Below are 17,661 nucleotides of genomic sequence, written 5' to 3' on the forward strand. Positions count from 1 at the left end.
CAACTGGGCTACACAGCAAGACTCACCCTCAACAAAACAAAACAAAACCCAAACAAACAAACAAACATACCACAGCCGGGCAATGGTGTCGCATGCCTTTAATCTGCACTTGGGAGGCAGAGGCAGGTGGATTTCTGTGATTCCAGACCAGCCTGTTCTACAGAGCAAGTTCCAGGACAAGTTCCAAAGCTAGAAAGAAACCCTGTCTCAAACAAACAAAAACACTACACACACACACACAAAAAAAAAAAAAATTAAAAAAATGAAGGATGTGGTAGTGTACACCTACAACCCAGCATTTGGGAGGTAGACACAGGAATACAAGTTCAAAGCTGCCCTGGGCTACCCAGCAAGGCTCATGGCAAGTTAGACTATATATTGAGACCTGTCTCAAAACTACAGCAGTCTTAGAGAGGTTAAGGAATCTGCCCAGGAAGGGTTGGGGTTAGAATCCAAGTCATCTGGCTCCTTTATGCAATGCAATCTTCCTCATCCCACAGGACCACGCTCTTCTGTGCTATGGCCCTGTTTCCAAAAGCAGCCCCACCAGACAGGAGAAAAATGACAGTTTCAACCCGACTCCTAGACACAAAGACAGCTGTCACTAAACCAACAGGCATGAGATGCCAGGGTGGACCAGACTGCAACCAGGGGGTGGCTGGTATTGGTCAAAGCGTAGAGAGAAGACTACCACTGTGCCTGCCTCACCATGATGTTTCCTGGGGAACATCCAAACCCAACTCCCCTCCTTGCTCGGGTATGGTACACAGACTGTAGCCAGCTGTGACTGGGAAACAGGCCCTGGAGTATACAGAGTAGAACCGGAAAGGACCCTGCTCTAGCTGACTGTTGATGACAACGACTGTGGACACGGTTACCATTTGTGACACCATGCCCCCTCACCCGTTCCCCATCACTAATGGGAGCTCATGAGGATAGAGGCATGGGGTAGAGAGGTTGAGAAGGGAGCCAAGGGGTTGTGTTTCCAGCCCTTGGGCTCTGGCAGCAGTTTATTATCCACAGGAATGTTCCAGCAGTGGGAGGGCCACACTGATGCACCCCAGCTGAACAGCAGTGCACACAGCCCTTCTATCTGTGGTTTACATGAGCAGGCTAGCGAGGCTCTGAATAGGTTGGTCCCACCTTGACTGCTAAGACCTTGTGGATCTCCTGCCTGGCCTTCTCCAGTAAATAAAGTCACCCTGTCCCCAAGCTGAACACAGAAACCCAACTGCTCTCAGAGGTGGGAGACAGGGATCTCCAGAAGAAAGTTAAGAGCAGCTGTCACGACACTGGCTGCCAAGGCTAGCTTAGCCAAATCCCCAGGAAAATGCTGCAGCACATGAACATGAAAATGCAGACCACAGACAGTCTGCTTTCCTTCCTATACACATGTTCAAACAAGGCTGCTTCCCCCGCCAAGCCCCAGACTTCGGCGGGATGAGGTCATTTCAATGGCTCTGTCTGTGGCTTTTGCTTTCCCTTCATTCTGACGAGCCAGTTTCCACTGATTTGACCCAGATGCAGCCCTGGGAGAGCAGAGAAGCAAGAGCAGAGCATGATTGGAGTGTGATGCCTACCTCTTCAAGAGCCCCCCTGAGCCAACCAGGCGAAGGAATGCACAACCCAGCAGGCCCACAAGGCACTGGGTCACAGGACTCCTGAAGGAAGCCTTCAGGAGAAGCAGGTGGGAGGCCACCTGCTGGATCTGTATTCACATTCCTCAGTAGAAGTCTCCTGGCTGGATCAGAGTCTGGCTGCAGGTCACAGGCTTGGGTGGGGTACCACCGTTCTGCACTTTGGGCTGCTGGAAGTACTTCATGTAGAGGATTAAAGACACCTCCACATGAAGGATAAACTTGGCTGAGGGTGGGGCTGTATCCTGCAGCAAGCTTCAGATGCTAATGAGCTGTCTCTGTGAAAGAGCAGGAAGGCTGCTGGAAACAGAGGGGAGGCAGACGCTGACTTTAGCAAGACCAGCAGCAAGACTGTAGCCAACTCCTCCCTAATAACAAAACCCCTAGGTGTCCTTGTCCCTAGGCAAATTTGGCAGTTGTAAATATGGCTAGTTGGGGTGGTAGTCTTTGGAACAGGGAAGGCTGCCAAGGGGCAAAGAGCTCTCTGAAAAGCTTCACTTTAGCGGAAGTCAGAGAGCTGATCCATGGTGAGATTATAGAACTGTTGAATGGCAGCCCTGGCCTTAGAGCTGAGAACTCACCTGCTTACCCACACATAGGAAGAAGCTATTTTGGTACTGAGTACACCAGACCACATGAGCCAAACACGCCAAAATATCACCCTTCTTTCAACTTTCCTATTTAAAGTATTTGTTTGGTTCACTCGGAGGGAGATGGGTGTCAGTTCTCAACATAGCAACCCTGGACACTATGTTGGAAAGAAGGCCAAGGAACAGGAGAAATCCCGAGACGAGCTGGAAATTCTAGGTTAATACCTACTAAGACAGTTGAGTGAGGAATGCAAACAGAACCAGCTGCCATCACGAGTGCTGCAAAGCTGTGTGAAGGGACTGGCTAAGGGTAATCAGCTTTCACCCACTGGACTGGGTAAGCCAACTTTCCTGCTGACTGATGCCTTACGACTGCCAGCGTCTTGGGAGCTTGTCCCATGTAAGGCGGGCAAGCAAAGAGCTCACAGTTCTTGCTATGGTGGCTACTTCTCAGTACCCTAGATCTATTCATTTTAAAAGTTGTCTGAACGCAATGCTTCCTCCAGCACTTAAAGAGAGTAGTGAAGGGAGATGCCTCTGCTGTCGGAGGCTAGTGGAAGCTGCATCAGTCAAACGATCAGGAGAGGCACAGATTGTGGGTCAAAACTTTGAGTTGGGCCAGGTGGTGGTGGTGCACGCCTTAGGCAGGCAGATCTCTGTGAGTTCAAGGCCAGCCTGGTCTGCAGAGCGAATTGTAAGACAGTTAGGACTGTTGCATAGAGAAACACTGTCTCGGGGAAAAAATAAAACATTTGAGTTGGGTATCAAGGACTCTCCTACCTCAGAATCACTCTGCTTACTATCTTCATCTGTCCCACTAAGGCCAGAGGGCCCTGGCACACTCAGGTTAGACACTTTGAACACACCAGGGAAGAGCAGAAGAGAAACCTGTCTTCTTTAAGCAGTGACACAGCCCCTGTCGAACTCCTTTCCAGTCCTGTTAATGAAGCAGCATTGCTACCCTATCTATCTCCAGCTCTCCACATCATTATACACAGTCCAACTGGGAGAGGCTGCCCACACCTGTCCCCAGGGCAGGAGCCTCCTAGGAACACTCCAGACCAAGGATCTTCCAGGGCTGCTCACTCTGCAACCAACTCACTTAATTTAGCATCTCACTGAGACAGAACCTAGAGCAGTGGTTATTGACCTGTGGGTCATGACCCCTACCAGATATTTGTATTACGATTCATAACGGCACTACAGTTACGAAGTAGCAACAAAAACCAACTTATGGTTGGGGTCATCACAACATGAGGAACTGTATTAAAGGGTTGCAAAGTTAGGAAGGTTGAGAACCGCTGCCCTAAAGGTAGGCATGAGTCATCATCCCAGCTGGAACACACATGGTTTGGGGCCATGCAATACTCAGTGGTCAACTGATAGGTTCCACCTGACCAGAGTCACAGGCATGCTGAAAAGGAGGCAAAAGAAGCCTCAGACAGGCTTTTTTTATTTGCTCCTTCATCTCATCTGCTGACTTAGCAACTTAAAAATTATCTACGTATTCAAGCATCACATAACTAGTCTCAAAGGACTTGCAAGTATAAGTACACCCCTACTCTTTTTCTTTTCTTTCCCTATTTATTAATTTCTTAGACAGGGTCTCACTAGGTATCCTAAGCTGGACTGCATTCACTATGTAAACCACACTTGCCTCAAAATCACAGAGATCCACTCATTTTCCAAGTGCTGGGATCAAAGACTTGCGCCACCACACCCAGCCTGCCCAGTCCTTTTCAGTACTAATACTGATTAGATGTTCATTATTTGGCCCTACCTTTTATGAGTTTATATTAATATGAGCATACACTTATTCAGTTCTCTTTAATCACAGTGATCACCGGAGATTTCCAGGGTCCACATGGATCTTTCTCTTCTCTGTAATACTATGGAGTAGCCCATGATATGCGTGCATGATCCTTTACTGACCTCACAAACGATGCAGCAATGAATATCTTCCACCCTAGCATGTATACACATGAACATGTTTCTATGCCAGATATAAGGAGGGAAATTTTTTACAAAGGTGGATGTTCATGGAACTGCTCATGTCTAACGTTCATCTACACCCACTGCGCAGGAGTGCCTGGGAGTCTGTATATAAGTTAGGGAGATGCTAAGGTCTCCATCTGTCTTAGTTCTCTCTCTCAATGAGGTAACTTGCTTGTGTGCCATGCTACAGATACCTACAGGGCCCTCAGCCATCAAATGCAGACATATGTGGGAGACAGTCAACTCCTATTTAATGGTGACTATTTGGTCATAAAAGGCCCAGGACACAACTTTAAGTGGTGCACAACTTTAATCCCAGCACTCGAGAGGCAGAGGCAGGCTGATCTCTGTGAGCTTGAGGCCAGCCAAGGCTATATAGTCTTTAAAAATAAAGAAAGGTCCACTGCAAGGTCAGTAAAACGAATAAAGCCACAGTGATGACAAGAGCAAGGGTGGGAGGCAGGAGGAATGGGACCGATTCATTTCTTGAAGTTAGATGTGAAAGTGCAAGACAGCACAGGAGGGAGCTGCTACATGCGCAGCCAGCAGGCTACACGGAGGTGATCATCTGACCTGCCCTGGGAATCCAGGAGGGACTGAGATGGTTCTGAGAAACAACTGCTGAGGATGGGAAGGGAAATGAAGCTGAAAACTGAGATCAGCTTGAGGGCCATCTGCAGAACAAGAGCACTAATTGGCTCCATCGTTGTCAGATCCCAGGGGAGGCAGCGAATGTCAGGTAAAAACAGGAAGGCTGGCCTCCAAAATACTAAACCAATGGACTTAGAGCAGGAGTTGACAAACTCTGTAAGAGTCAATTAGTAAATCCTCAGGCTTTGAAACCAGAAAGGGTCTCTAGCTCCTATTATTTTTCATTTGAGAGCACGAGCTGACAGTATCAGTCAGACCGCACCATTCAAGCCCAGCCTGGTAGCCAAAAGCCCCTTTCCCAAACACACAGTACCACAGTAGCTCCCATCCACTACTGTGCCAGCAACCGATATATCCGCTCTCAAGAATATCCACCGAGGCTTCATTTTATAGTATGAATGAACTACCGTGCATCACCAGACACTGAGGGAAAACAGAAGCCTGAACAAGAATGACCAAGATAAACAAGGGAACCAGATCCCAAAGGAATGAAATGGTTTCAGGGTCAGGAGATAATTTAAAAACAACAACTCTAATTAGCGTGTTAGAGAAACCCAACACAATTTAGCTTTCACAAAGCAAGAGCAAGATGCCATGAGAATGAAACTGGAGAAACGGAGGAAAGAGAATTTAAAGTACCCCTGCCAAATTAATGCCTACACTGGAACACCTGGAAGACAAAGTGAAGACCATGCATCAAACTACAGTCGGAAAAGACATGGGGAAAGACAACTGAAAAGCCATGGGCTCAATCAATAGATGTCTATTCATTAATAGCATACACAAGAACCTGAGTTTGAGCCTAACATGGGAGGAAGGTGTCTTAATTAGGCTTTTATTGCTGTGAAGAGACACCATGACCATAGTAACTCTTATAAAGAAAAACATTTCATTGGGGCTGGCTTACAGTTGAGAGTTTTAGTCCCTTACCGTCATGGCAGGAAGCATTGTGGCATGCAAGCAGACATGGTGCTGGAGAAGGAGCCAAATTTTACATCTTGATCCACAGGAAACTAGAAGAGACTGTGAGCACTAAGTTTGGCTTGAGCTTCTGAGACCTCAAAGCCCACCCCCAGTGACACACTCTGAAAAGGCTACACCCCTAATAGTGCCACTCTCTATGGGCCCATGGGGGCCATTTTATTCAAACCTCCAAAGGGGCTGTCAAGCAAAAAGAAATGGGTGAAAAGAAATCATCAAAGAAGTAGGAAGAAAAAACTGTGTACAGAAGAATGCCTGAAGACCTCAAACTGAATGGTCCAAGATTAAGCAGCAGTTGAGAAAGTTCAATGTAGCTAAAGACGAAAAACAAAAACAAAAAAATCCTTCAGAATCAAAGAACAATAGAATATATTGGTTATGTTATCTTCTTACTTATGAGCCTAGCCTTGAACGTCTGAGCCATCTCTCCAGCCCTGGTATCAGATATCTTAATAGTGACACAGATGGCCTGAAGTGAACAGATCGATGCTTTTAGCGTTATGAGGAAATATAAATTCAGTTAGACTAATTCAACCAAAAGCAACAACAAAACAAAAGTTTCAAGATTTACCTCCCACATATTTTTTCTGAGGAATTATTTAATAATTGCTTCAGCTAATCAAGAAAGCAAAGCAAGAAAGAAAAAGATACAAAATTTAGAAGACACTGATCTAGGGAAGTTGTAAAATGAAGCTTCTGGGTTGAGAGCGACATAGCTGCCCGCAGCATCAGCAGTCCAGACTGGAGAAGCAGGGAAGAGCTTTCTGCAAATGGAAAGGGGATGCCATGTAGTGAATTATCAAACTAAAACCAAATGTATGATCACTTCAAGAGCAGGGAGAAAAGGCACAGTGTTCTTTCAAACATAATGAAGAGAGGCAACCAGAAACACCACGAAAAAACGTAAAAGCTGATAAAAAGCAGTGGTTCAAATATTACTCAGACTAAAAAGCAGTACGTTTCAGAGCAACTGCAGGGACCTGGGAAATGACAACCACTGAACTAGGATATCACAAGCACTCTGCACGGCATGGTGATACTCCACATGTAGGTGGAAAAGACGCTGCAATACTAGCAATCTGCTCGGACACGCAGCAAATATTAACATGCCGAGATAAGGCAAGCACTGTTTGGGCGTTTTCAACTTAGAACCAACGCTGAGACAAAGCATGGAAGATCACCCAACAGGGCGAGAGATATAGCTTAGTGTTAGAGTGCTTGCCTAGCATGCTTGAGGCCCCAGGTTCAATCCCCTGTGCTACAAAGTCAACAAAAGACCATGTAACAGAACACACTGACAAGGTGAAGTAAAGAAAGACGAAAGATAAAAGACAGCGAGGGAAGTTAAGAGACGGTGGAAAAGCTGGCCATACTCATATTTTCACCTGATTTTCATAAAAAAAGGATAGGTTTAAAGACACTTAGGAGTCCAAAGGCAGATATACAAAAACTGGGAATTCAGGGCATGAGGACAAGGAAGAGGAGCTGATACTTTTCTCTCTTTCCTTCTCTCTTTCTTTTCTTTCTTTCTTCTCTTTCTTTTCTCTTGAGACAGGGTTTCTCCGTGTAGCCCTGGCTGTCCTGGAACCCACTCTGAAGACCAGGCTGACCTCAAACTCGGAGACCCACCTGCCTCTGCCAAGTGTTGGGATTAAATGAGTGCACCACCAAGTCTAGCAATACTTTAATTGCTTAGTGAATCAAGAAAGAATTGAGTAATTGCCGGGTGGTGGTGGTGCTCACCTTTATTCCCAGCACTTGGGTGGCAGAAGCAGGCAGATCTCTGACATCGAGGCCAGCCTGGTCTACAGAGTGAGTTCCAGGACAGCCAGGGCTACACAGAGAAACCCTGTCTTGAAAAAACAGCCCCCCTCCAAAAAAAACCTGAATAATTGAATATTTAAGAGTCAATGTTTGAAGGAAGTCACTGGAAGTACAAACCCCAGGAACGTCAGTGCTTTTTTTTTTTTTCCCTGTAGTGGTGGTTTAATTTCTTTTCCAGACAGGGTCTCACTATGTAGTCCAGACTGGTCTCTAACTCTAATCCCAGGAAGGTGGGTGTAATAAGGAGGAGGCCACTTGTTAGTTCCTGGCCGCTTAGCCCCGAAATAATCACACAGATACTGTATTAATTAAATCACTGCTTGGCCCGGTAGCTCTAGCTTCTCATTGGCTAATTCTTACATCTGAATTTAACCCATTTCTAGTAATCTGTGTATTGCCACGTAGCTGTGGCTTACCTCCTTTCTTCCAGCATTCACTTTAGTTTTCCCCACCTAGCTCTGTTCTTTTGCTGTATCACAGGCCAAGACAGTTTCTTTATTCATTAACCAATAAGAGCAACACATAGACAGAAGGACCTCCCACACCAGGTGGGTGGGTGTTGGGGGTGAGAGTGCCACATAGAGACTAAAATAAAAAGAATACCCATGATTCAGAACAGAATGTCACCTAAACTTCTTGGCCCTTGCCCCACCATTCTGATTTCAGGGTTTAAATGTATTCATGCCTAAGTAACATATTGTTTAGATCTGCTTGTTTATATCACCAGAATCACATCATGTGCACTTCTTGCTTTCTTGCTCTACCTGGTAACTTAGCCTCTGTGGATACATGCAGCTACAGTTCATTTGCACTGCCAGAGAGAGACGGTCCATGTTGGGACTATACCTTGGCTATTCACCAGGTATTGACCTTGGCTACTGACTGCTGCTACCTGACTAATTCTAGGGGTTTGTTTGTTTACAGTTCAGCCAGGAAAACTCTTCTGGGAATAGCTAATCTTTTAATATGTACTTCTCCCAGCCGAGCATAGTAGCAAATGCCTTTAATCCCAGCACTCTTGGGAGACAGAAAGCAGGAGGATCCCTGTGAGTTTGGGGCCATCCTGGCCTAGAGAGCAAGTTCCAGAACAGGTAGGGTTGTTACAAAGGGAAACTCTGTGTCAAAAAAAAAAATCAAAAAAGTAAAAAAAATAAAATACAACAAAATGCTCCTCCCAAACAAATCCTCCCTCCAGAGTTTGAGATTTGCCTCTGCAAAGAGACAAAAGTAGAAAAACCTGGCCTGTGGCTAAAGTACCCAGTGTTCTAGGCAACCAAGAGAGTGATTCCCAGGATCCCATCTCTCTGCTCCCTGTCCTTGTACACACAGACTTCTGTCTCCTCCCGTAAACCTGAAGATTCCACACCCTGCTTTATAACAGGTAAACAATTGGCCTTTTTAAAGGCAGTCTGTACTTCTGAGCCACACCTCTCGCCTACTATCTCCCCCTTCTGCCCTGGGTGAGAGGGAACAGGGCTCTTAGAGAAAGACTCCATTAACAGGCTGCAGGAGCCAACACAGTAGGAGGAGCCAACACAGGCTTTGCCCTACTAGGATGTCACAGGAAGACCAGCAATGTCAGACGCCAACAGGCTGGCCCACAGGCTCTTCATGTTCACCACCTACCGTGGCTAGGGCCAGCCACATTTCCTGTGTTATCTCTCAAGGGTCAGATAAGAGAAAGCTGAAAAACAGTAAGAGGTAACACGAAAGTGGCAATATCTTAGATCTGTACCATATGGCTGTTGTAGTGTTAAGAGCTTTGTACCCCTTACTTATCTCAGTGGACTGGAACCCATGACATCACTTTAGGAGGTTAACCCAGCATTTCAAAGAGGAAACAAATAAGTAAAAAAATTCCACTTGTGATTATACCATAAAGTCTTGCTAGGTCGCTAGAATAAACGTTCCATCTTTGGCCTTTTGCTTTGTGAAACTTCTGGTCTGCTTATATTCATGCGCATTTATTTAGATGTACGGAATCGTAATATAAAGTGTACCTCTCACTGAGGGCAGAGACTAAATACTTTGCGAAATACTTCCTTATCTATTTCACAAGTGTCCCGTGGAGATGCATTCGGTTACTAGCCCAGCTTAACGGAGAAAATAGCTAACGTCCCTTCACCAACTTCCCCGTGTCCCATGTCTCAGCCAGTGCTCTCACCTGCATTTTCAACATAACAGCCTCCTTTCTGTTCCTCTTTCTTCTCCAGACCACGTGCCATGCTCAGAACCTGGAGCACTCTCCCCTTGTCCTTCCTGACCTGGTTCTTTCTTGGCCATCAGGTCTCTGCTTGCACATGACCTCCACTTGCAGAGACCCCTAGGACTCCTGGCATAGGCAGCTCTCAGCCCAGGGCCACTGAGACACTGTTCACTTGAGTGCTGTCTGTCTTCCCCTCCAAACTCCAAAGAGAACCGGCACATGTTTGTACTCACCCTCTAGAGCAAGCAGAGCAGAACCTCACAACTGTTAAGTGAACAAAGACTGCCCCAGGCCTTTTCATTGGCCAATGTCAGAGCCAGGACTCCAAACCCAATCGGCCTGACCCAACACTTCCTCCTCACCCTGTACTGTTAGGAAAGTGTCAGCGCTAGGATAGAACCTAAGGAAGCCTAGTTCCTAAGCCCATGCTCCCTCCATGGTGTCACCGGTGTAAGCAAACCACGATTGGCTTTCAGAGGCTGCTGCTTGTGGTCAGCTGAGAATCTAGAGGGAATAAATGAAAGAGAAGACTACACACGCTCAGATTTGAAAAAGAGGAAGGCAATACCAGTCACTGAAGAAATAACAAAAGAAATCAGTCAAACATATAATTTATGCTGAGTCCAGGACAGCAATCAGCTCAGAAAATAAGGGGTGTGGTTCTCCTAGTAAAGATGAGAAGGAAGGCTGGAGAAGCTGCCGAAGATCAGCAAAAGACTTCAAAGATACAACTGCGTACTGGGCACAGAGGACTAAGGTTGCAGGAACTTCACTTTAAGTGTCATGGAGTAGTAACAGAGAGCTGTCAATCTGGAACAGAACAGAGGCAAGGGGCCATACAGGCCCTGACGAGGATGCCAGGAGCTAGATAGCAGTTGGAATACTTTGGTAACGCTGCCACCTTGTGGCTATGGCACGACTGTCCCACAAAAAAAGGAATCTATGGCTACATCTCCTGTACTGTTGAAATCTGTGAAAACTGATGTCAGTGCTAATAATAATTTTTACAAGTCTGTATAGTAAACATTACTTCTGATGTTCATTTTTCTGTAAATAAGTGAAGTCACTGGGTAATGGGGTAACCTGATTCCATAACTGTAAGTTGTGGGACTCCTGCTGCCTTAGCTGCCTTAAGCCAGCCAGCCAGCACTGACCATTTTGAAAGCTCCACAGATGATGTGAAGAAACTATACAACAGTCACAGCTAAGGGGTCCTGATGAGCACTCGGCTAGCTTTGGCTGTTTCAAGACTTTTTGCTATCACAAATTTTGCTGAACTCTAGAGGACTCTGCAATCATTTACCCATAGGCCAGAGATGGAGCATTATTCTAGCGACCTAGCAAAAGGAATACTTGTAATTGGCACAAGCACAAACCTTCATTTGCATGTGAGGTGTGCTGAGACTTTTTTTTCCATCCCCTCTCTGGCTGTGAGCAGCAATTCAGTTCCCTTAAGTAAACTGAGAGACAACTGCCAGTTCTTGGAGGTACAGTCGTAGCCACAACCATTTCAAATAGTTCGCACCAGGCTTTTCGCCATCACAACCCTCAGTGGACTGGGATATCCTATAACCAGGTCTATTCAGGCTGGAAAAGGAGCATTTATCCTGAGGGGCTGGTAGAAGGGCTGCTGTGACTGGTACAAAAGGGACAATGCCATGATTCATGAGAAACACAGCCTTCATTTGCATAATTGAGGCACCATCCCTCTTTGTTCATATAAGCAGACAGGCTAAGAGACACTCTTCTGCCCAATTAGACCCAATAAATGTCTTCCCATAAGTGGTCTTTTCTTGCCTACTTTTGTTAATGCAGCTGAGCTGGCAACACAAGGAGAGAAGCAATGGACCCAGCAGAGTGGCAGCGACCACAGAGGGAATGGCAATGGCAGACCAGCCCACAGACCGAGCTGCAGAAACAGCAAGGCAGCTGGTGGCCCGACAGCTGAAGCAGCAGCTGGATAGTTCAAGAGTGGACAGAGTAAGAAAAGAAGGGTGGGGAACAAGAAGTAGAGAGAAGGCGAGTGGAGAGATGACTCAGGGCTCTTCCGGAGGGTTGGGGTTTGTCCCCAGCTCCCACCTGATCCCTGTAACCATCTGCAATTCCAGTTCCAAGGAATCTGATGCCCTCTTCTGGCCTCCAAGGGCACTGACCACACGTGGTGCAGACATACATGCAAGCAAACATCCACATACATAAAAATAAACCAATCTTTTTTTTTTCTTTTTTAAGTAGAGAGACAGCAAAAAGGGGGTAGAGGATAAAAAGGGATAAAAGACTATAAGGGGTCAGAGAAGAAAACCTACAGACGCTGATTGCCGGAAGAGTTCCAGAAAACTGTTGATTCATTTAAACCAACATTCTCAAGTCACCCAAGGCCAAAAGACGGCAGACTGGCTGGTACCAAATGCTATGGAATCCTGACTTACACAGCTCTCTGACACTTGCTGAGCTAAGAGTCCTGATACCCGAGGCCTGAACAAGGACTGGCACGCTAAACTCTAATCTGCCACTGCTCACGGCTCTCAAGCACTGGGGGATATAAAAACTTCCAAAGACTCCCATAGGAAGAGTTTCTCCTCAACCGCCTATGACTTGATTTCTTTCCTTCCTTTCTGTGGTAAAGGGGATTAAATCTAGGGCCCCACACTTGAGCAAGCACTCTACTGCTAAGTTATACCTCAGTGTTCTTATTCTTACACTATTATTTTGAGATAAAGTCTTACTAAGTTGTCCTGGACTTTTTATAAAGTCCACACAGGCCTTCAACTTTTGAGCCTCTGCTTCAGGTTTCAAGTAGCTAGGACTACAGGCCTATGCCCAAAGCTGGTTTCTTACCTACAGTCTCCATCCAGGCAGAAAGAACCACAGCAACTGTCTATTCAAAGTAACTTGTGACCCTCTTGCTGCTGCCCTAAACACACCTCAGGGCAGAGTTGGCTTCTTACTGGACTCCAAAGCATTGGTACTTTGTTAGCACTGGACCCAGCACACCAAAATAAAATAGTAGCCACTATGAAACAGGTACTGACTGCTTCTGAATAAACCACATATTATATTCTTGAAATTCACCTATGTAGTACCTATGAGAATTTCAAATGCAAGCCATAAGTAGATGTTTATTTCAGTACCACTGGGAGTCCTTGAAGAGGCTGGTGGCTGAGGAATAAAGGCAGGCCTCCCCAGCAAACAGTCTTTTAAAAACCAGTATCTTTCTAAGCATAATGTATATGCGACTTGTAGAAAATCTAGTGGCACACAGGCTCCAGTTCTGTAGTTCGCAGTCGGGTCTAGATTCTGTGCAGGAAAAGCTCCTAGGCTGTGCTTACAGTACGGTTCCACAGTTCACATTCTAAGTGGGCAGAACCCTGGAAACTGGACTGACAGACTATGGCCTACAGGTTCCATTTGATTCGCTACCTGAATGAACACCCAGTAAGCTGGATACATTAATTTTTAGAGAAGTGGAAGAAGAGAAGGAATAAGCAGGAGTCTGAGATCACCCGTGCCTTAGGACATTTACTTTGGTTCTTTACAAAGGGAGTCAGCCAACTCACTATGAAGTCACCCATCGACAGGATAAATAGTCAAGCAAGGGAGAAATACAGATCGGCCCTGAAGCCAGCTGTTGTGACTTCCAAATCTCTAGGCCAGGGTCAGTTAGGGAAAGCAAGCCACAGAACACAACCCGTGTGCGAAACAGGCAGGGAAAGAAGAGCTCCCGCCCCAGGCTCCCAGGCAAGTAGGGGTGATCACGAGGAAAGGGTTATGGAGACGTGTCGGGCCGGGTGGAGAGGAGCCCTCACTGACTGCCACTATCAATGTTCACCTTGGAAGAGAAACAGAGGGCAGTGATCACTGTCACCTCGGTGCGGCGTCACAGGAGTGCGATGGAAAGAAAGAACAGCAGAACAAAAGAAGGCTTTGTGGATGCCGCAGGATGCCCAGCAACAGAACCTACTGAATTCTGGCTGGGAGTGGGAAGGGTAGTGGAAGGACAGGAGAAGGAATGAACTAATGGTTCACAGTTTACAGTTACAGTCTGTAAGTCACGCCTGCCTACGGTGCCTTCTGTCATGCTTCTGCAAACCCGTGTCAAGGAATACATTTACCTAAAGGTCAACACTTAAGAAAATAAAGACAGCTGCCCATTTCCATCAGCTTAAATGAAAGAATCCGGCTGTCTTTGAGTGACGTGTAGGATCTTGTGCTGTCTGTCCTGAAAGGTTTGCTTGTCTCAAGTCAAGTGGTCACATGGATTTTCAAAGAACAATAGCCCTCATTTATAGAGCTGTGGGAAATACTATAAAAAAGACATTGTGACAGGATATCTGGGAAGCCAAACTGTTCTTATAATGCCGAGGGGCAAATGAGAATACACGAGGACGTGGCCAAATCACCATGTGCATAAAACAAACTCTCGAATTTCCTGGCTGGGAACCATTAAAGGCAACCCTTTCCCCTCGTGCGTTGCCTACAACATCTTGACACATCATGTCCTTGACTGGGGCATGGAATGTTTGTCTTTTTAGTGAATTAGAAAAAATGCTTTCAGAGCTGGAGAGATGGCTCTGTTTAAGCAATGGCTGCTCTTCCAGAAGACTCAGGCTCAATTCCTAGCACCCGTATGGAGGCTCTTAAGTCTCTTAACTCCAGTCTCACAAGACCTAACACTCTGGCCTCTGTGGGCACTGCATCGATATGGTATACATACATACCCATATACATGCACACACACAAATTTCTGTTACCCGTATCTTTCTGCCCTACTCAAATTTATCCTGCTTGATACAACAGTTTGTCTCTCCTACCAGGAAGTGGGGTTCTTCAGGGAAGCGACTACCTGCGCAGCATCTAGCACATTGCTACAGACCAGGTGTAAGAGTATGGTGAGATTTCAGTCTATTGAAATACTTTGTTTTCATGCCCTTACGGCTGTGTGGTTTTGAATTGGTGACTTACGCTTTTTCTTACCTATAAAGTCCCCGAAACAATAGTGTTATTCTGTGGATTAAACGTATTTAAATGTTATATCCTGAGTTAGTATTATATGAATTCATTGCTGGGCCATGGTGGCATAGGCCTTTAACCCCAACACTTGAGAGGCAGAAGCAGGCAGATCCCTGTGAGTTCAAGGCCAGCCTGGTCTACAGATTGAGTTCCAAGACAGCCAGAACTACACAATGAAACCCTGTCTCAGGGAGAGAAAAAAAAAAGGAGGAGGAGGAGGAGGAGGAGGAGGAGGAGGAGAAGAAGAAGAAGAAGAAGAAGAAGAAGAAGAAGAAGAAGAAGAAGAAGAAGAAGAAGAAGAAATGAACTTATTATTCCATCCAATGAATCACTTACTCCCCCAAGTATACTGCACCAGGAAGTATTTATCAACCTTAGCAGTCATGGTGGACCATCCCGTGCCTTGTGGGGTGTTTCACAGCAGGCCTATCCTCTATATACTAGATGCCAACAGCACACACACACACCCAGGTCCAACAACGAACATGGTCTTCAGAGAGTGCTGGTTCTCTGGAGGGAAAAGCCCTCCCTCTGTCATTTAGAACGACAGTATCGGAATTTTCAGATTAGACAGAGCCCTCAGTTTCCCAGCACCCCATCCCCCCACGCAACCACGACAGCCACCATTTGCTCACCGCTTAGCTGCTTCGGCGGAAACAGGTTATAGGTGCTGTAGATATCGTTGGAGAACTGCAACTTGAGCTCAGGGCTCCCCGTTAGGAGTTGCGCCACGTGTTCGACCTGAAATGGTGTCTTCTCCAGGATCACCACAGCATCTTCTCCAGGCGAATCCCCAGAGTCCTCATTCACCTGCAGGCAGAGATAGCATCAGTGGGCCACTAGAAAAGCCTGCGCACAAACAGAAGTTTCCAAAGCCTACGAAATCCCAGCATTGGGGCTAGGAAATAGTCTTGCTGATAAAATGCCTTCCACGCCAGCATGAGGACCCGCGTTCCATCCCCAGGACCCATGTGAAAAAAGCTGGTGTGATGGTGTTGCTTTAAACCACAGAACCAGGAAAGCAAAGATAAGTGGACCTCTGGGGCCTGCTGGCTCCCAGCCTAGCCTAATTAGTGAGTTTGTCCTCAGTGAGAAACCGTATATATACTAAAAGGCAAGACAAGGAAGCAAAAAACAAGACAGAAACAATACCTGAGGTTGACTTCTGTCCTCTATGTGAACACACAGACACTAATAATAATAACAATAAGGCGTTCTATATTGGGACTGGAGAGATGGCTCAGCAGTTAAGAGCACTGGCTGCTTTTCCAGAGGGCCCACATTCAATTTCCAGCACCCACAACTGCCTATAACTGCTCTTCCAGTGATTCCAACACCCTCACACAGACGTTGGCAAAACACCAATGTATATAAAATACAAATAAATTTTTAAAAAGATGATGCTCTATATCCTGCAGAAGTAAATATTCAGCCGAGATCTCATTCTTTATAAGCAAGCGCATCCAATTCATTAGCATGCAAATTAGTTTACATCTTTAATAAAAAATATATATAAGCCAAAGAATTGTTTAAAAATTAATGCCCAGGCCAGGCAGTGGTGGCACATGCCTTAAAAATTACTTTCCTTAGGAGTCATTACCAATAAGTGATTTGTATATCTATTATATCCACGTGTATTCCCAGGGTCATGTAAAACTTTCTCAGCAGAATAAAGTCATGAGTGGAAAAGTTTGGGCAGCCCATTCTAGAGAAACCTTGACATCTGCCTTGACTAGGCCTCAGTGGTTTGGGGGCAGTCTCCATTTCTGCAGCTGGACAGCTAAGCACGAGGAGTTAAAGCCAGCAGCCTAAGGGTCTCCACAGACACCTTGCAGTCCAGGAACTATCGTCTCCTCATCCCATGCACAACCAGGGGTCCCTGTCATACAAGGGAGCGCACAGCATGTGGAATGGGTTAACGACCTAGGCTGACGTCACGGGAAGCAGGGATCACATCTCTTCACAGTTATCTCGTCATTTCCAGGGACAGGGCCCAGAGCAAGCATCTGCTGAGTTCCTGGCGCCTTTATACGTAAAATGAATGATGACGAATGACTTGGGGAATTTAACACGTGGTTTTAAAACTGGTAGATATTTGTAGGGAAGAAGTTGGGGCAATTAGAACTAGATGTGTGCATTCCTTTAATTCCACGGGAAATCTTGTCACTCCATGCATCGCAGTGGTGTAATTCCACCTTCCCCGAAACGTGATTGGTAGTTCCCTGAGTGGAAAAAAACACCGTTTCTGTCGCGAAGACTGGTTCCCTCTTTCCCGCGCGCCCCCCTCCCGGGTGCTTAGTGGTACCTTCCCGTGCAGGAAAATGATTTTGTCCCGCGCAGACTCCCTCAGCACTTTTTGGACTCTAAAGCCGGAGAACGGTAAGCGAACAGGGGCAGAAGCACCATTGCCCACGCCTGCTTCCTTCTCGTCTGTGCTGGGGGTTTCTGCCTCCTCTGCCTCAGGCTCTCGCTTTCTCTTGAGTTGAGGGGCCGCATCCGCCATGCTGCCCGGGAAGAGCAGTACCCGCCTACACGTAGGAGCCGCTGCCCACGCCCCTTGCGCTTCCTCGCAGCCTGTGAGGTGCTGGACTTCAAATCCCGGCAAGCTCTGGGCAGGCAAGGGTGCTACTTCATTTCCCGGCCTGCTTTGCGTCTTAGTCGGATTTTTTGAAGGTTTTGCACCCGTTTGCCTGAGGGTCTTCTAATGACCTTTGTGGCGGAGCTACTACAGTTCGAGTCACTGAGCTCCTGGTCCTGCTGGCAGGCT

At 46.4% G+C, this 17,661-nt stretch overlaps 1 protein-coding gene across 1 annotated transcript in view; it reads right to left on the reverse strand.

Annotated features, from left to right (window-relative positions):
• Dcps (decapping enzyme, scavenger) overlaps nt 1-17,410 on the reverse strand; it is a 43,061-nt gene extending 25,651 nt beyond the window's left edge. Inside the window, exons 1-2 of the mRNA XM_057766219.1 lie at nt 17,200-17,410; nt 15,530-15,704 (exon numbers count right to left, since the gene is read on the reverse strand). Of these exons, the coding sequence (XP_057622202.1) occupies nt 15,530-15,704; nt 17,200-17,397 (373 nt within the window). The 5' untranslated portion in view covers nt 17,398-17,410. The remainder of the gene's footprint in view (nt 1-15,529; nt 15,705-17,199) is intronic.
• Between the last annotated feature and the right edge of the window lie 251 nt (nt 17,411-17,661).

Source organism: Chionomys nivalis, chromosome 4, assembly GCF_950005125.1.
Source record: "Chionomys nivalis chromosome 4, mChiNiv1.1, whole genome shotgun sequence".
NCBI classification, from domain to species: Eukaryota; Metazoa; Chordata; class Mammalia; order Rodentia; family Cricetidae; genus Chionomys; species Chionomys nivalis.